General features: G+C 57.9%; 1 protein-coding gene across 2 annotated transcripts in view; it reads left to right on the forward strand.

Moving 5' to 3' along the window:
- Positions 1 to 11,020, forward strand: part of CRTC1 (CREB regulated transcription coactivator 1) — a 32,199-nt gene extending 21,179 nt beyond the window's left edge. For both annotated transcript variants that reach the window (XM_054396191.1, XM_054396192.1), the window contains 6 exons: positions 1,844 to 1,977; positions 2,449 to 2,700; positions 4,645 to 4,746; positions 8,664 to 8,750; positions 9,531 to 9,711; positions 10,809 to 11,020. In XM_054396191.1, coding sequence (XP_054252166.1) covers positions 1,844 to 1,977; positions 2,449 to 2,700; positions 4,645 to 4,746; positions 8,664 to 8,750; positions 9,531 to 9,711; positions 10,809 to 11,020 — 968 coding nt within the window. The remainder of the gene's footprint in view (positions 1 to 1,843; positions 1,978 to 2,448; positions 2,701 to 4,644; positions 4,747 to 8,663; positions 8,751 to 9,530; positions 9,712 to 10,808) is intronic.
- The last annotated feature ends 7,800 nt before the right edge of the window (positions 11,021 to 18,820 follow it).

Here is an 18,820-nt window from a genome sequence, read left to right on the forward strand (position 1 = left end):
TGAGGGTGGACTTGCTGATCCTAAAGGCCTTCTTCAGCCTAAGTGATGCTCTGCTTCCAGCAGAGCTCTGTGAGGCTGCTGTGTAACAGCTTGCATGGAGTTAGGCCCTGCTGAGCTGCTGCCTTGTGCTCTCCAGACTTAGCAAAGCAAACAGCAGCAGCCCACAGAGATGAGGCTGTGACTGCTTTGCAGACCCCTCCTGGTCTGTCAGAGGCAGAAGAGGTTCCAGAGGTGCTCTCCTTGCTGGTTTTCCTGCCTGCCTCTGGAGGCCATCCTGTGGTTTAATCCTTGGCACAGGCAGTGTTTGGTGCTCTCCTGATCCTTCCAAACCTCCCTTGCACAACAGCCTGAAGGCTTTTGAACTTCTGTGCCCTCAGCAGCCCCAGGAGAATGTGGGGACACCAACTGCTGCCAGGTCACAACCAGCTGCCAGCAGGTTAGGGCTGCCCAGGTGTGCACTGGAGCTTCCTGAGGTCTGTAATGGGCACAGGGGCAGCCAGGCAGTGCCCAGGAGCTGCCTGCTCTGAGCCAGTTTGCCTGCTGGCTCCTTGGCAGCCTGGACTTCCTGGCTCCCTGGCAGCCTGCCTGGAGGCCTTGAACGTTTGCCAAGTGCCTAGGAGCTCGCAGGCTCTCCTGAATTCCTCCTTTCTGGCAGCTCTGGAAGAACAGCTCGCTGGTTGGATTGTCCTGAAATCACTTTCCAGGGTGTCTTGGTTCCTCTAGGGTGAGGCAGAAGGCAGGGGAGGTTTGAAAACTTCCAGGGTTTTGTGTTGGATTTGACCAAAATGCCAATCCTGCACTTGTTTACCCCTGCCCCCTGGCAGCTCCTCAGGGTATGAAGGATGTTTCCTGCCTCCCTGCTCACTGCTAGACCATTCAACCCAGAGCCCTTCCTGTGGAACCAGTTTTTCTTCTGCATTTTCCATCAAATAGGCTTTTGCTTTTCTAACACCCTGAGTGCCCTCAGACCAGTTCTGTTGCTTGAGCTGCTCTCCTCTCTCTGAGGCTGGAGCCCTCACAACTGCAGCAGAGCCTCTTCTGGGGCACTGCCTGCAGCCTGGCAGCCTGTGGGGGCTGGACCTCTGCTTTGGGTCACCTCTGAAGCTGCTCTGCCTGTTCCAGCCTCCAGTCAGTGTCTCTGCACGGACCTGGACAGCCGTGCCTGGCTTTGGTCCAGGATAAACCACAGGGATCTTCCTCTCATCCTGATGCTCTTCAGCCTGGCAGCAGTTTTAGAGCAGATTCAGAGGAGTCATGAAGAGGATCCCAAGGCTGCAGCACCACTGCTGTAAGGCCAGGCTGGGAGCATTGGGGCTGTCCAGCCTGGAGAGGAGAAGGCTCAAGGAAGACCTTAGAGCAGCCTGCCAGGGTTTGAAGGGAGCTCCAGGGGAGGGACTTTGCACACAGGCCTGGAGTGACAGGGGAAGGCGTGATGGCTGCAGAGGGGAAGAAGCTGGACTGAGATGGGACAGGAGGAAATATTTCCCCAGGAGGGTGCTGAGGCACTGGAACAGGTTGCCCAGAGATGTTGTGGAGGCTCCAAGCCTGGAAGTGTAGAAAGCCAGGCTGGATGAGGCCTGGACAAGCTGGGCTGGTGGGACCCATGGCAGGGGTTTGGACCTGGATGTTGTTGAAAGTCCCCTCCAAGCCATTCTGTGCTGCTGTGGCAGTGACTTGCAGCCTCGCTCATGAGTTCCAGCCTGGGTCCTGTTCACTCTTTGCACGCAGTGGTTTCTCCACTCCTGACAGCCGTTGGCATTGCCTGGGCAGTGAGCCCAGCTCCAGGCTCGGTGGGGCCCTGCTGTGTGCCCCCTGCAGCTGCTGCTCCCTTGCTCCCCGGCAGGAATGTCGCCGCCGGCAGCGCCGTCCCAGCACCGCCCCCCCACCGGCAGCCCTCTGGCCCTGAGCGCCGACTCCAGGCGACCACAGGCACAGCAGATGTCTCCTACACTGTCCCCTCTGTCACCAATCACTCAGGTAGGAGCTTAACTGCACAAGGAAAGCCCTTCAGCCACAGGGCAATGGGAAGCTCTCCTTTGAGTCTCTTTGTTAGGTCAGAGCCTTCAAGAGGGAGAGGTTTGTGGAGGGCACAGAGGGCATTTTCTGTTCCCCAGGCCTGGGGCAAAACCTCACCTTGGGGACACTTTTTTGGTCTCTCTCCTGGCATTGTCCCAAAGCCATTTCTCTGATTGCTGAGAGAAGCTTTTCCAGTTGTGGCTCTGGGTCAGCAGCCTCAGACCTGTGGAGTGTCTGGAGGTGATCCTAAGCCAGCCAAGCTCAGCTGGCACTGAACAAAGCCTCACCTAAAGGTTCAGAAGCAGCCTGCAGGCTGCTTTAGGTGAGGTTTTGTCCAGTGCCAGCTCAGCTTGGCCAGCTTGGTGTGGGCCCCTTGGGGTGCAGCTGGCAGTGCTTGGAGGCAGCCTGGCTGACTCTGGCTCTCTTTTGCAGGCCGTGGCCATGGATGCTTTGTCCCTGGAGCAGCAGCTTCCCCCCTACCCCTTTTTTACCCAGACAACTTCCCAGCAGCAGCAGCAGCCCCAGGTGGCCAGCACCCTGCCTCAGAACACTCCTCTGCTGCAGAGCTCTGGCTTGCAGCGAGGCCCTCAGCTGCCTCCTCTCTCTGTCACGGTGCCCTCCTCCATGCCCCAGTCCCCGCCGGGCAGCCAGAGCCAGCCGGCTATGGGCATCGACATCAACTCGGTAAGGACCTGGCCCTGCCTGGGCAGCCCCTGGGGTGCAGGGGGGTGGCCAGGGGGGAGCTGGGCAGCCCTTGGCATCAGCAGACTTCTGGCAGTGAGACTCTCAAAGGCTGCTTCGCTCTGAAGCTTCAGGAGGCCTGGAATGGTTTGGGTTGAATCCACCTTTAAATGGTTGTCTCTAGGGGAAAAGGAAGGTTTGGTGTCTGCTGGGTTTGGTGTCTGCTGGGTTTGGTGTCCCTGTGACCCCCCCTTTGATCAGAGCACAGCTTAAGTCCTCAGCATTTCTCTCCTGCCCCACTGCTGCCTTCTCAGGCTGTCAGAGGCAAGGTTCCCCCAGCATGTGGTGAGCTACAGCCTGGCACCTGCAGAAGGGAAGCTGCCAAGGTGCTTCCTCCAAAAGCTGGGGAGAACCCCAGGGGTCTTCTCTCACTTTAGAGCCCTTTCCTTTGAGGGACTGTAAGGCCATGCATCATTATATTCAAAAGTGTTTGTGGCTGCTCTCAGGTGCCCAGCAGTGTTCCCACACCCACTGGTGAGCTCTGACCAGTCTCTCTGTTGTGACAGGGTCTCAGTGTCTCTGCACCTGGAAATCCAAACTGCAGAGCAGCAGCAGGGCTCCAGAGCAGCTGGGGAAGGATTTCACAGCCCATTCTCTGCTCCCTCTGCCCTGCTGTGTCCTGCGCTGGTAGCAGCTGGTACCACTGGGCAGAAACTCTTCTCTGTTGCTCTAGCACTTGCCCAGGGGTTTCATTTGTGGGTGGAGCACTGAACAGTTTGTGCTGAGAAGAGCTCTTTGGAAGGTGCCACTTCCCTCCCAGGACTGGGAGGGGAAGAGGGAAGGACAAATCCAGCAGTGGGGAGGGCACCAACCTGCCTCAGGTGTGTCCCAGTGCTTTGACTCTAATCCCTGGCTGGGGATGATGCTGATTTTCATTCCTTGCTTTCTGTGTTGCTTTCCTCATCCAAAACTTCTTTATGACCTTAACTTGCAGGGTGCTGTGCTTCTCTCTGCAATCCTCTCCTCAGTTAACTGCAGTCTAGAGCTGGCTGGTCAAGGCTGGGCAGCCTCTCACAGCAGCACTGAAATCCTTTGCATCTGGGGAGCTGCTTGCAGAGGCTGAGAGGCAGTGCAGAGCAGGAAGGGGTAAACCACATTTCTGTGGAGATTCCCAGGGTTTGGTGTCCAGGAGCCCTGAGCTCAGTCTCTGCCCCACTGCAGAGCTGTCTGATGAAATCCCTGTGCTGTTCAGAGCTTTTCCACTGCAGGTTCTCCTCAGTCACCAGAGGAGGTGTGGTGAGGGAGCTGAGGTGGTTGCTGATGTTCATCAGTGCCATCATGGCAATGCCATCAGGGTGATTGCTGATGGCTTCCAACCCAGGGCTCCTCATGGCCCAAGAAAGGGAAAGCTCTGCAGGTTGTGCTCTCTGGACAGCTGAGAGCAGGCTCAGTGTCACTGCTGTGAGCTGCACACTGTGGTGGGAGCTCAGCCAAGGTCTGCTCCATGTCCTGGGCTCAGAAGCTGCTTTTGGAAGGCCTCAGTGACTTGAGTCAGGAACCCCCAGGCTGCCCAGCACTGGGCAGAGGGACCCAGGATCTGCAGGGCTGGGTGAGCACAGGGTGAGGAGGTGTGGGGATGGCAGCTGGACTGAAGAATACCCAAAGGAGTCTTGAGTTCTTCCCAGCCCTGCCCTGCCCTGCTGGCTGAGCAGCACTGCTCGAACTGGGCACAGCAGAGGGCAGGGAGGAGACCTCTCAGCTGTGGTGGTGGAGCAGTGCCCTGCTCTGGGCCATCCCAGCCCCCTAGGCTCTGCCCTGTCTGCAGCACTGCTCGCAGTGACCCTGCCTGATGCCCAGCCAGGAGCTGCTCCCCCAGCTGCACCCCCAGCCAGGGGCACTCTGCAGCCCCCCCAGTGCCCTGGTCTCTAACTCTGTGTTGTTCTGTAGGCCTCCCTCCAGCAGTACCGCAGTAATGCTGGCTCCCCAGCCAACCAGTCTCCCACCTCTCCTGTCTCCAATCAAGGCTTCTCTCCTGGCAGCTCCCCTCAAGTAAGGGACTCTCTGCTTCCACAGCCCTTCCTCCTTGTGTGTGTCTCTGGCTGAGTCTCCATCACTGCCCCACAGCTGTCTCATTCTGTGCCTCATGCTCATCCCCCTGCAGCCTCATTCAGCTCCACAGGTTCCCAGTAGCTTCTGAATTCCCTCTGGATTGAGCCAAGCTGCTGTTCAAACACTGCTGAAAACTCAGGGATTGCTCTGGGGGGGAGCTTGGGCAGCACCTCCAGCACAGCCCCATCAGTTAGCAATCATCCAGGAGCTGGCAGGTAGGGCTGAGAGGGCAGGGAGGAGAGAGAGGGAAAGCCAAGAGGTTCTTGCAGCAGGGTGACTCTGGTGGCACCAAACATCCCTTCTGCGGGCAGATGCCTTCACAGCAGGACACTAGAGTCCTTCACGAGGGAACATGCACTGAGAAATGCCCTGGAAGCTGTGGCTGGCAGGTGCTGGGCCAGGGAGCACTCTGCCCTCTCACAGCTCCTGTGTGCAGGTCCCAGCCTGGGCTTTGTGCAGCCCTGGGAAGGGGAATCTGTGTCTGGCAGCAGCAGGGCAAAGCAGAGCCTTTGGAGTACTCCTGGTGTGTGCCTGCTGCAGCAGCTCCCTGGGGCTGCCCTCTGAATCCCACCTGTAGAAACAAGGTGCAGGGAATTCTTCCAGAGCATCACAGCAGAGCCTGAAAATCCCTTTGCTGCCTCATCATTTGCTGCTGAGGCTGCCAGAGGATCCTCTCCAGATAAGTGCTGCCCCTTCTTGGTTCCAAAGCAGAAGCTGCCTCCCCCCTTGCCCTTAGAGGCAGGTCCCTGGCAAGCTCAGCCCCAGAGCCAGGACTGTGCATTTCCTCAACCTTTGTGTGACTGTTGCTTGTCTTCTGCTGCTCTGCCACTTCTGTGCTCTGTGTGGCTCAAGCACAAGGAGCAGACTGACCCCCAGCCCAGGCTGGCCTGCAGAGCAGAGCTGGTGCAGTTTTGCTGCAGATGTTCAGACCCAGAGCTCATCCAGTTTTGAGTTTTCCTTGATTTTCTTTCCCCTTTGACCTCTCCCTAACTCCTGTGGTCTTATCCACTGCTCATTCCCAAGGCCTGGGGTGCAGCCACCACTCCCAGTGCAGCACATCCTTGACTCTTTGGGTTTTGTCCCTCTTGGGCTTCTCTTGTCCTGCAAACTCCCTTTCAGTTTTGCTGTTCCAGGTGGCACAGCAGCACTCTGGGGAGAAGGCAGCAGGTTTCCCCTCTTCAAAATGTACAGTTAAGGACCAGGCAGCTCCCTGCCTCCAGCTAGCAGCCAAAAGCTGGTAGTGGCCAGCAAGCTCTCAGGGCTGGTGAACCTCTTGAGGCTGCAGAAGCCTGGGGAGAGGCAAGAAGAGAAGGAAAAAGACCTCACAAGAGTTGGGAAGGAAAATTTGGGCTGGTTGTGATTGTGGGGAGCAGGATCCATGAGGAGAGGCAGCTTGGTGCCACTTACCCTTTGTGGAAGAGGCTGGCCCTGGCTGCCAAGAGCAGAATGAAGCAGGTGTGACTGGGGGGGGTGGTCCTTGTGGCTGCTTTTCTCCCTTGAATTGGAGGTGCAGGGGATCAGTGGGAGGTGAGCTCCAAAAACACCAGCCCGGGGCTGCTTTGGGGTTATTTTATCACTTAGGTGTTTTTTCACCTTTCCACATCTCCCAGCCTCTGCTCTCGTGTCTCAGATGTGTCTCTGTGTCTGTGTGTGTCTCATGGAGGTCCTCCTGTCCCCCATGGCTTGGAAAGCTCTGCTCATAGCTGCCAGCTCTGTCTGCATGGGCAGTGGCCTCTCACCACTCTGCTTCTCTGCTTTGCCACCTGGCACACTGTTCCCATTAGCTAGAAATCTGCTGCTGGTAGTGGCTGTGCTGGACCCTGTGGTATGTATTTGGAGACCCATGGTTTAGGGCAGGGGGTTGTGGTTTGGGGGTGGCTGTTGGGTTTTCCCCTCCTTTGTTCTCTTGCAGTCACCACATCATTAACCCAAGAAGATGTACTGTTGGCAAAACAGACCTCATGCTCCTGCAGGAGATGCTGTTAGCAAGATGTTCTGCACAGAGCTGTCAATAAATTACCCCCAGGCCTCTGAAGTGTTGAAGTAATGACATTTGCAGCTGATTTCCTTTGGGAGCTGCAGGGCTCACAGATGGAGTGAGCAGAGCACTCCAGAGCAGAGCACTCCAGAGCTGAGCACAGAGAGGGCTCCAGGCTCCTGCCAGTGCTCACTGACACTGCAGCAGCAGCCCTGGGGCTCCTGCCTGGGGCTCCTGCCTGGGGCTCCTTGTGTCACCCACGCTGCTGGGGTGGGACAGTGCTTGCTGGAAGGCAGAGACTGGAGGTGTGGTGGACAGCAGAGATTTGAGGCTTTGCCCCACTTGTGGAAGGCTGTAAAATGAAATGTCAGAAATCAAAGGGCAATCCTGGAGCCTCTTTGGGGCTCTTGATCTGCTGGGACAGGTTTGTCACAGCTGTCTGCTGCCTGTTCTGCCCCTGCCAGTGTCACACTCCAAACACAGTGCTCTGAGCTCACCCAGCAGCACTTCCCTGCAGCTCTCTTCTCTCTTCTCCAAGTGCCTCCAGCAGACCCCCACACCCCCATGCAGCTGCTGGACAGTGCTTGGAGCAGTTCTTGGATCCAGCAGGATCTGCTCAGCAAGGAGTTGTGCAGCTTGTGCTGAGCTTCCAGCCTCCTTCCTGCAGGGAGTCCAATCCTCAGGCTGCCAGTTCCTGCCATGGTGCCCTGGCTGAGGGCTCTGCCTGGAGCTGGGAAGGCTTTGGGTGGCTTGCAGAAGAGCAGGTTGCTGCTGCTTTCTGATGGAGGCTGGGGGCAATTCAGATTTGTTTTCTGCAAGGCTCCATTCTTCCCCTTGCATGCAGCCTGCACAGCAGCTGTGCTGAGAGCTGCTGCTGGAGCAGGAGGTTGCTGGTGGTGGATGTCTTCAGGTGGTTTCTGGCTATGTTCAGTGCTTTTGACTAACTCTGGTCTGGTGTTTCTGGGGCTTTTGCTTCTATTTTCTGTGCTGCTGAAGGGGAGGTTTGTAGCCTTCCCCTCGTGACGTGCAGGTGAAGCAGCTGGAAAGGGCTGTGCAAGGTGTTGGCTTTTTCTCAGGACTGGAAATTGTCTGTCCCAGGCACCACCTTCTGGAGGTGCCCTGACAGTGGCTGTGGCTTTTCAGCTGGAGGATCAGCACCTGGACAGCTTTCCAGCAGCAGAGATCTCTCTGTACTTTCATTTCTCCCTGGCAGTTCCTTGGGACAGTTCTGAAGGGCAGACTCTGCCCCTGGAGTCCTCCTTGAGGTGACTGATAGGCAGTGGAGAGTGATTGATGGACACTTGTGCTGGAGGGACAGCAAAGCCAGCCAGGCTGAGGGGTCCTGCTGAGGTTCTGGCCTCCAAAGCACTGCTCAGATGCCCTCCCAGGCCTTCTCCTTCTCTTGCTGACCTGCAGCTCAGGGCAGATGACTTCAGGAGTCCCTTTTCCTCTGGCATGTTCTGCTCCTGGTGCTGCAGAGGCAGGGAGCTGGTTGCTGGGGAAGGGCTTTGCACTGCATCCTGTCCAGACATGCAGCTCCCTCCTGTGTGGGGTTTGTCTTTCCCCCCAACCCCTCCCCAGAGCAGCTGCAGAGTTCTCTCTGTGTCGCCCTGGCGTTCGTCTGTTCTCATCACCAGAAGTGTTGTGTCCTGTCCTCCCCAGGCAGTTTGTTTGGTCTGACCTGACTGTATTTCTGTGTCCCCCAAGGCAGGCTCTGTGCTGGGGGCTGGCTCCTGCCCCAGTTGCTGGTCAGTGGTGGTTGCTGGCTCAGGGCAGCACTGCCTGCCCCCGGGGGCGGCTCAGGAGGCTCTAGCTCTGCCCGCTGGGGACCCTCTGTCTGTGAGAGTTTTGCACCATAAAGGCTCTGTTTTGTTTTCAGCATTCTTCCATTCTGGGCAGTGTATTTGGTGACTCCTATTATGATCAGCAGATGACAGCTAGGCAGGCTAATGCCCTATCCCACCAGGTGAGCAAATTCATCTCAGATTTTCAGCTCTGTTTCGGCCACTGTCAGCTTAAGCTAAACAAAGAGCAGCTGCTGCTGTCTGTGGGATCCCACCCTGGCCACATGGATTTGCTTTGTTGGTTTCAGTTTGCAAGGCTCAGAGATTTCTCTACTTCTGCTGTTTTATTTTGCCCTCCACTCCTCCTTCCCATCTGTCCCTCTTAGATGTTCTTAAGGAGTTCTGCCCAAAGTCATTCAGATCGATGGGAAAAGCCCCAAAGTCCTTGGGCCACTTGGGAAGGGTTCACTTGCAGGTGGTGACAAACCCGAGTCCTGAGTTTGGCAAACAACTTCTGCATGGCACCAGATGGCAGCAGGCAGAGCCATGGCCTTGCTGGCTTGGCCAGGCACTGCCCTGGTTCATTCTGCTGGGCGCTGTGCTCTGGTAGCAGGAGATGGCTCCAGGGGGGCAGTGCTCGATGGGCAGAGACACCTGAGCTGGCAGCATGGATCCTGCTGGGCTTTGACTTTGGTTTGAAGCCTTTTCCTTTGTCCTTACATCACAAAGCATCACCTCTCTTGCTGCATCCACCCTGTCCTCATTCCCCTGCACCCCAAAACTGGCAGGAAACTCTTCTGGGGAGTTGAGTATAAAGGATGAGGGTTTGCTGCAGGAAGGCTACAGATGAAGTTGTGGGGCCTGATGTCTCTCTCAGCTTGGTCCCCCCCTAGAGCTGTGTAAGTTGTGTTGCTGTCTTTGCTGCTGCCCACAGTGACCTCTGCCCTGTGCCCTGTCTGCAGCTGGAGCAGTTCAACATGATTGAGAATGCCATCAGCTCCAACAGCCTCTACAGCCCCTGCTCCACCCTCAACTACTCCCAGGCAGCTATGATGGGACTCACAGGCAGCCATGGCAGCCTGCAGGACTCGCAGCAGCTCAACTACTCCAGCCATGGGAACATCCCCAACATCATCCTGACAGGTAGGCAGCAGAGCTCAGCCTCCTGCCAGACCTGCCCCAGGGGGAGGGGGGAGCTGCCCCTCCAGGATGGGTGCCACCTCCAGTGCAACCTTTGCTCTGCCCCCCTGGCAGCCTGCTGGCCCTGGGTGAGTCCCAGCAGACAGGGAGAGCTGCAGCAGCAGCCTGGGTTGTCCTCCAGACTCTGCCTCTGAGGGGAGGCATGGAGGGGCTGGAGTGGGTCCAGGGAAGGGCAACGAAGCTGGGGAAGGGTCTGGAGAACAGGGCTGGGGGGGAACAGCTGAGGGACCTGGAGGTGTTCAGCCTGGAGAAGAGGAGGCTGAGGGGAGACCTCATTGCTCTCTGCAGCTCCCTGAGAGGAGGCTGGAGCCAAGTGGGGGTTTGGGCTCTTCTCCCAGGGAACAAGTGGTAGGACAAGAGGGAATGGCCTCAAGTTGCCCCAGGGGAGGTTTAGGTTGGACATGAGGAACAATTTCTTCCCTAGAAGGGTTGTCCAGGCCTGGCCCAGGCTGCCCAGGGCAGTGGTGTAGTCCCCACCCCTGGAGGGGTTTCAGAGGTGTGGAGATGTGCTGCTGAGGGCCATGGGTTAGCAGTGAGCTTGGCAGTGCTGGGGCAAGGTTGGACTCAGTGATCTTAAAGGTCTTCTCCAGCCTGTGACTCCATGGCTCTGCTGGATCCCTGCTGCAGTGAGGGAGCAGCTCTGAGAGCCAAGCTCTGGGCTGGGCAGCAGAGGCTCATTCTGGTGGCACAGATGGTGGTGATCTGGTCACAGTTGGACCTTTGGAGGCAGTCCCTGCACAGGCCCCTGAGAGCTGCAGCCCAGTTTGTGTCCCAGCCAGGGACTGCTGCACTCTGAGGTCACTGCTCCTGCACCCAGGGCTCAGGAAGGAGACTCAGGTGGGGCCCTGGGTCTGCCCCTGTGTGGCTCTGCTGTGTGCTGGGGCGCTCTGAGGGGCAGTTGGAGGGAGATGTTTGTCCTCTGAGCTCCAGGCTGAGCTCAGTGAATCATTCCAGGATTGCTGCAGGCTGCTCCCTGCCTCTCTGCTGGCACAGGCCGGGTGCCAGGCCCTGCCAACGCCTCTCTCTTCCTCTCCCCCCAGTGACAGGAGAGTCTCCCCCCAGCCTATCAAAAGAACTGACCAGCTCCTTGGCAGGGGTGGGGGATGTCAGCTTTGACACGGATTCCCAGTTCCCCCTGGATGAACTCAAAATCGACCCTCTGACCCTGGACGGGCTGCACATGCTGAACGACCCTGACATGGTGCTGGCCGACCCTGCCACAGAGGACACCTTCCGGATGGACCGGCTGTGAGCGGGCACCGAGCTGGCACGAGGCTGCCTCCTGGAGCCAGCTGAACTGCAGAGCCCCGTGGGTCAGTGCTGGTGGAGCAGGAGCTGCCAGGAGCAGCAGCTCTGTCCTGCCCGACCTGTACCATGAGCAAAGCTTCTGTCCTAGGCTTGCAGCGCTGCAGACCCCTCCCGCTGCGCCCCTCGCCCACTGCCGTGGAGGAGGCAGGAGGTCCCCTGGGCCCCTCCCTCTCCCCAGCTCCCCCAGAGTCCCCCTGGGCCCCCGTCGGTTTCGTCCTTTGCACTAGAAAGGGGGTGGGGATGGGCAGGGGAGGGAGGCTGGGAGCCCAGGCTGAAGGAGCTCTTCCTGAGCCGCCCACCGTGGGCTGCCCTTTGAGCCGGGGAGGGAAGCACCAGAGGGCCTCTCCCTCCCCCCACCGAATGCTCTGAAAGCAAATCCCTGCTGGGCAGCCTCGGGGGCGCCGGGGGGGCTCTGGTGGCGCTGGCTCTGCTTCGTGACAGCTGCTTTGTAGAGTTAAAAGCTTCTCCCTGAGTGCTCTGCCCTGGCTGTCCCCAGGCCCCTTCCCTCGCCTGCCCCCTGCCTGCTGCCTCTCCTGCCCCAGCCCAGGCGCCCAGCAGCACCCTGCAGACAGCCTCTCAGGGCAGGGGCCTGGGGGCTTGGGGAGCCCAGGGACCTGTCTGTGCTGTGTGTGTGGCTCTGTGCATGTGGAGAGCAGCTCTGAGCACACTGCAGCACTTGGGGCTCCTTGCCTGGGGAGCAGGGAGGGAGCAGCAGCAGCTGAGAGGATCTGGGGAGGCTTCACCCTGCAGAGCCCTGAGCTCTGCTTTGGGAGAGGCTCCTGGGCACAGGAAGGGCATCTCTGCTGCCAGGCCTGGCTCCAGTCACAACTCTTTTTTTATTTTGTATTCATTATTCTGTTACCATTATTTATGATCTTTTTTTGTGGTTTTGTTCTGTTTTTTTATTTAAATACTTGGATGTTAGGGCAGTAGCTGAACTGCACAGAGCCAACAGGAGCACCCCACAGACTCCTACAGGACAGCCTTGGTGTGCTCCCAGCCCAGGAATCCATCCTCCAGACTCCAGACATTTGGTGTTTGTAACTAACTGGAATTTTAAACGAGATGTTGAGCAGAAGAGAGGAAGCCTGGGGCAAGTCTTAGATGTTTTGCTTTTCTCCAGCCCCAGAGGGTGGCAGGAGCTCAGACATTCCTTCCCTCACCCTGGGGAGCTGCAGCTGGCTCCGTGGGGTGAGGCTCTGCCCCAGCCAGAGCAGACTTGCTGTGAGTTGGCTCTCTGTGTGCTGAAGGACACTTGGCTGTGGCCGGGGGACACCACCCCCCAGCCCACTGCTGACCTGGGGTTGGTGGTTTCATGTGAAGACTCTGCCTGCACTGGTGGTGGCTCCCAGATCCCTCCTCTAGCAAGTGGGGAAAAGGAGTTTGAAGATTTGTCAGGCACCCAACAGGCCCTTGCTGGGCACTGTCCAGGTGTTGGCCTCATGCTCAGTACAAGGACTCCAAGCACAGCAGCCTCCACCTGCAGCAGGAGTTGGGGATCCTCCTCAGTGTGCTGGAGGTGACCCCAAAGGTGAGCTGAGTGGTGGCTGCTGGAGGCCAGGGTGCAGCAGGGCTTGGAAGTGCAGCTGGCCTTGGCCCAGCAGTGTGGAAAGGAGCTGGGGCAGGGGGCAGCCAGGAGGGGCTGTGTGGTGCCAGGTTCCCCTCTCTGGCATGGTGCTTCCCCCATGGCTCCCTCTGAGCTGCATCAGCTGGGTTTGCTTTTTGCCTCCCGCTCCTCCTCACCTGGCAGGACCTTCTCCCCACCCCACTCCCCTCTAGGAGTGCTGAGGAGTGAGTTCCACTGGATCCCTGCCTGCTTCCAGACGAGGGTGGGATGTTGAGATCCACACAGACACTGCTGGGCAGGAGCCTTGCTGGGATCTCTGCTCTGGGGCTGCTGCTCACGTTTGTGCCATTAGTTGACCATTTGCACTAACAATGCTCTTGTTCTGCCACTCTCTGCTTCTGTCCCTGCCCCCTCTCCCTCCCCACACACTCCAGCAGTTTTCCTGCCTGTGTTGAAATTGGTTTTGATTAGGATTTGAGCCCTCAAGTGCTGGTGTCTGCTCCTGGCAGATTGTTCCTGCTGCCTGGAGTTAAGGAGGGGAGGAAAGGGAGCAGAGAGCAGGGGCAGGATGGTTACAGGTGGTCAGAGTCCTTTGCAGCATCAGGCACAGTCCTGCAGCTCCTGTGGCCGGTGCTGGGTTTGTGTCCTGCTCTCACTGGGTGGCTCTCAGGTGTCAATCTCATGTGTGAGCTGTTGTCAAAGCCTGAGGCAGCTGAGCAGGGGCTGAGCATCCTGCCAGGGAGCTGCTGCTGAGCACTGCCCTTGGGTTTGTTCCTCACCCCAAATGTGTAAATAAGTTCCTGTCTCTTAGCCTTGTCAGCAGACATTTCACATGGCCTTAACTTACCCCTCTGGGTGCAGCTGTCAGAGCTGGGACCACGCCGTGGAGAGGACCCCATAGAGAGGGTTTGCTCCCTCTGGGCTGGAGTGCTGGTGGCTGTGGGAGGCACCAGGCTGTGCTGCAGGCTGTGGCAGTGGGCAGCAGAAGGCTGCTTTGAGAACTGGAGCAGCTCCTCCGGCAGCTCCTGGCCTGTGCTGCCTGGGAGGCTGCTTTGCTGCAGCACCCTGAGGAGCTGCCCCTGGAGAGGACTTTTCCTGCCCTTGTCCCCCTCAGAGGTGCTCAGGGCTGAGCTGTGGAGCGAAGCCTCCCGTGGGCTGTCACTGGAAACATGGAGCAGATCCCTGCTGAGTTCAGGACAAGGAATCTGGTTTGGGAAGTTGCTGGTTTCATGTCAGGTTGTGTGTGGAAGGGGCAGGGCTGCTGGGAGCAGCAGGAGCAGGGCTGGAGCAGAGCAGCAGGAAGGAGCAAGGAGCAGAAGTGTGCCTGGCTGGGAGGGTGCAGCTGCTGTGTCTCAGGGGTCCCTGGCCCAGCAGAGCTGCTGAGTAAGCCCTGCCCCCTCCCCAGGCCTGCTCTGGAGGTGGCTCTGTCACCCTGACCCCAGGCTGCACTTTGCATGTGCCCACACAAAGGGGAAATGGGAGGAGGGAACCTGCAGTGTCTCCCATGCTGTGACCCCCTGAGGACCCCCAGAGCTGCTGCTGGGGGCTGCTGTACATAGAGCTCGGCACCCCCAGCCCCTGCTGCCTGCTGCTCCCCTCTGCTTCTGCATGGCCAGGGCACGACCCTTACCTCTGCACCCCCCTGGGGGCTCCTCCTTTGGCTCCTTTGCTTTGTCCAAGAGGGGAGGAAGCTTCCAGAAAGAGGCTGCAAGTGAGCTTCAGAGCTGGTTGGTGGTTGTGCATTTGTTCGTTCCCAGAGTGGGTTGGGTTGGAAGGGACCTCGGAGATCATCCAGCTCCAACCCCTGCCATAGGCAGGGACCCCTCCACCAGCCCAGGCTGCTGCAGGCCTCACCCAGCCTGGCCCTGAACACCTCCAGGGAGGGGGCAGGCACAGCCTCCCTGGGCAGCCTGTGCCAGGCTCTCCCTTCCTTTCAGCCTCCCCTTGCTGTGCCAGCAGGCAGGAGCTGGGATTGCTGCAGAAACCACAACTGAGGCTTGAGCTCTGCCCCCTTAGCATGGGCACCTCCCTGGCACACTCCAGCAGGCAGAGGAGAGCCCCCTCCTCCCCCTGGAGACCAGGCTGTGCTGTCAGGAGCCCCCCAAGCAGGAGCAGCCCCCCCGTCCCTGTGATGGCCACCCCAGCACGCAAGAAGCCTTCAGTCCCTGCCTCTCCTTTTTACAAAACACAACAGCAACAAAAGCTTAAAAAACCCCAACCAGCCCCCAAGAGCACCCCCAGCTGTCCTTTGTACCCCCAGCTGCATCTCCCCTGCAGTGTAGGCATGGGCTGCATGTGGGGTTTGTGTGCAGGCACCACGAGGCCAGGACTCTGCTCTACACAAAAACCATTTTTACCTTTTTAAACAGAACCATGGGGGGGAGGGGGGGAGGGGGTTTCTATACTGCAAAGCCAAACAGACACTACGTGGCCCCCTCCCCTCTCTGCTCTTATTTATTTTATTACCCGGGGGCAGGGGGGGCTCTGGTGTGTATTTGCCTTATGTGGGCTTGACCAATTTTATCAAAATAAAGGCCTGAAAGGGGGAAAACCCTCGGAGTGCTTTCTTCAAGTGGAGGGACTGGGGGCTGCTGGAGGGGCAGCTGGGGCAGAGCTGCCTGGCAGGAGAGGACAGGGAAGGTGAATGCAGAGCATGGAGGGCAGCAGAGGTGGCAGTGTCCTGTGGCAGTGCCCTGTGGCAGTGACAGTTCCCTGCTGCAGCAGAGCCTGGGCTGGGTGATCTCCAGAGCTCTCTTCTGACCCCCAGCGTGCTGGGTCTGGCTGCAGGCAGCAAGGAGGCCTTTGTCTGACAGAGTTTGAGCTGGGGGTTGTGCAGGGAGTGTGGAGAGCCAGGACTGACCCTCCTGGGGCTCTTTGCTTGTGCTTTGTTGTAGTTGTTGGTTCAGGTGGCAGAGGCTGGGGCAGAAAATCCATGTGGCAGGAGACAGCTGGGGCCAAGCCCTGCTGGTTCCTGACCCATCTCAGCCACCAGAGGCCTGCAGGACCCCAGGAGCAGGTTCCCAGGCTCCATTCTGCTGTCGGTAGCTGGTCCTGAGCTCATCCAGGTGCTTGTGCTGCTTCCCAAGAGCTTTGCTGTGCTGCTGCAGCAGGCTGGGGGAGCTCCAGAACTTCTGGCAGAGGGAGACTTGAGGCAGGCTCTAGGTTTGGAGGGAGGGAGGAGCTCCAGAGCTGTCCTGCTGCTGCTGCAGGACCTGAGGCTGTGCAGAAAAAGCCTCTGGAAGTGCTGAGTCTGCAGCCAGAAGGAGCTGCTGGGGACCTGTTGCTGCAGTGTAGCTGTGCTCCCCAAGTGCTTTGCCTGCTGTAGGTATCTCTGTCACCTCTGTCACACACACCAGACACTGCTCCCAGCAGTGACAGCAGCTCCAGGAGGGGCTGGAAGCAGAGCTGACAGCTCAGGGTGGTCTCATTTTACCTGCTCTGGCTGCCAGCTGCTACTGCTGCTTTCTGTCAACAGTTTGCAGAGAGAATTCACTGCCCTGGGTGGCTGCTGATGTGCAGGCAGCAGAGGGAAAGCAGCAGCTGCAGCCTGGTGTTTGAGGAAGCCTCAAACAGGGCTGCACAGCCCTGGGGTAAATCCTGCTCCTGGACTGAGAGGGGCACAGGATGGGCAGGGTTGGAAGGGACCTCAGAGATCATCCAGTCCCAACCCCTGCCATGGGCAGGGACACCTCCCACCAGCCCAGGCTGCTCAAGGCCTCATCCAGCCTGGCCTTGTACACCTCCAGGGAGGGAACATCCACAGCCTCCCTGGGCAGTTTTCTGTCCCTCCTTATCCCTGCAGCTCTCAGGCATCCCCCAGGATCTGCCACAGCAGCTGGGCCGTGGTGCAGAGGCTTGTTTGGGGCGTGGGCACTGTGCTGCTTAACTTCTCACTGGTTTAGTCTCTTTTTTTATTGAGCTCAACACTAAAAATAATAATTTGAGCAGTCAGGCTGCTGATGGATGTTAATTACCCAGTGCCAGAGCTGCCTTGGAAATGAGCAGCTCAGCCCCTGTGCAGCAGGGACCACGCTTCCCAGGCTGCTGGAAGGATTCCTCCTCCTCTTTCTCCTCCTCCTCCTCCTCCATAAATCAGGTTTCAGTACTGCCAGTACAGTGTAGACCTGAGCTCAAGCCTTGCCTCAGCCCCAGCAGACCTGAGCTCCCTTTGGCCTGGTGCAGAAAGCTCCTAAGGCAGGAGCTGAGCAGCCCTTCCCTGGCTGTGGGTGCAGGGCTCCTGTTGGCGTGGTGCTGTTGGTCTGAATTTGCTGGGGTTTAGTCCATCTTGGATCATCTCTTTGTAGTATTTTTCCTCATGTTGTGCAGCAGATGAGTCAGAACCAAGTGGGCTTTGCTGTGCTGGCAGCTGGTGGGTGTTGGAGGCACTGACAGTTGCTGTCTGATGGTTATTTGACTTCTGCTCAATGTTTTCAAAACCCTGAGAGGCTGGAGGGGGAGGAACAGGCAAAGTGAACAGCTCCAGATTCCATCTCCTGCTCTATCTGAGGCACAAGAGAATCCTTCAGTGAATACCTGGGGACAAACAGGGCAGGGGTCTGGGCTGGCTGCTTTGCAAGAGAGCAGCTCCCCAGTGTCCTCACTGATGTCTGAAGGCAAAGCCTCTGTGCAAAAGGATTCAGCTTGGCTCAGCTTGGGGATTCCTGAGGCATGCAGTGAGAGAAGATCAATAGGCAGAGCTCCTGCCCTTGCAGGGTACCAAAGTTAGGTATTAATATGGACAGGGGAAAGGCTCTGGGGGCTGCAGGGCTCGCTCAGAACTTCCTTTCCTTGCTGGGTGCTGCCTGTTCCTGGCATCAGCAGCAGCAGGGTGGGCACTGGGGGTAGGAATCCTTGCAGCAGAGCCAGGCCAGCCTCACACAGTCACTGCTGGCTACCCAGGCAGTGAAGAGTGAGGGTTTCTTTGGGGGAGGAATTAGAACTCTCAGAGGCTTCTGAGTCCAGCAGAGACTCCAGCTGCAGCAGGATCCCTGTGGAAGCAGGGCTGGGATGTTTCAGTGCTCGCTAAGGGGAAGGTTGATTTGCATCACCTTAAACCAGCTGCTCCGGGCAGCTTCACTCACAGACTGGCAGCTAAAAACACCTTGGTGTGGCTCACCGAGCCTGGGGGGTCTGATTTATGCATTTCCAGAGGCAGTCTGAGGGACTGCCCCTGCCAAGCTGACCTTTTTCTATGCCCACCCTCGGGGGCTCCTCTCACTGATTCTGATATATGCAAACCCCTGCAGCTCCCGCGCGGGCGGCTCGGGGCTGCCAGCTCCCTGCTGCCTCCCACTTTTATTTATTGTGATTTTTTTCTCCAGGTGAAGTGAAAAGCTGAGGTTGGCTTTAAGTGTTTGCAACCTGAGACATGATGTGGAAAAAACAAAAAAACCAAAACCACACAAAACCCCCAAACAACAAACCCAACCCAACCACCAAACAAAAGCAGCTCGACTCAGTGTTCCTTCTCTGACTCTTCCCTTCTCGTGTGTGTGTGTGAAGGCTTCTCTGTCTTTGTATCTTTGCATTCTTTGTAAAGGAGATGTAATAAAAGTTCAAATGGTTTTGTCTCTGCCTGCTCAGCTTCTCCTTGCCTTGGTTTTGGACTTTGTTTGGCTCCTGGCTGCTTTTCTGTGTGGGGTTGCTGGTGTGGTTCAGTGCAGTGGGGTTGGGTACCTGGTGTCCTGCAGCTCTGCAGCCTGAGCTCTGCCTTGCTCCTCCAGGTGGGTCTTGAAGCTGCAGAGCCTCTGAACTGCTCTGTCCCCAGCAGTGCTCCCTGTGCTCTGCAGTCTGGTGGTGGCCCTGTGCTGCCTGTCTCTGCTTTTCTCAGCTTGGAGCCTTGGTCATGTCCTGGCTTTAGAGCTCTCAGGAGGAAGGAGTCTGTCTGAGCTGCTGGCTTTGGGAAGGGGAAGAGAGCAGAGCCCAGACCTGCCTGAGGAGGTTGACACCTGCAAGCTGCAACAGCTTGAGTGTAGCTTTCACCAGAGGGAAGCCTGTGGTAGGCTGGAGGTGAAGTGGTGAGAGAAGCTGGGGCAGAGCAGCAGCTCCCTCGGCTTGGGCAGTGAGGTCAGAGCCCTTCTGAAGGGAATGCAGCTGCTGGCACCATTTTGTGCCTCTCTGGGGGAAGGATTCATCTGCAGTGTCCAGTTCTGGGCTCCTCAGTTCAAGAGAGACAGG

This window comes from Indicator indicator, chromosome 36 (assembly GCF_027791375.1).
Source record: "Indicator indicator isolate 239-I01 chromosome 36, UM_Iind_1.1, whole genome shotgun sequence".
Lineage (NCBI taxonomy): Eukaryota > Metazoa > Chordata > Aves > Piciformes > Indicatoridae > Indicator > Indicator indicator.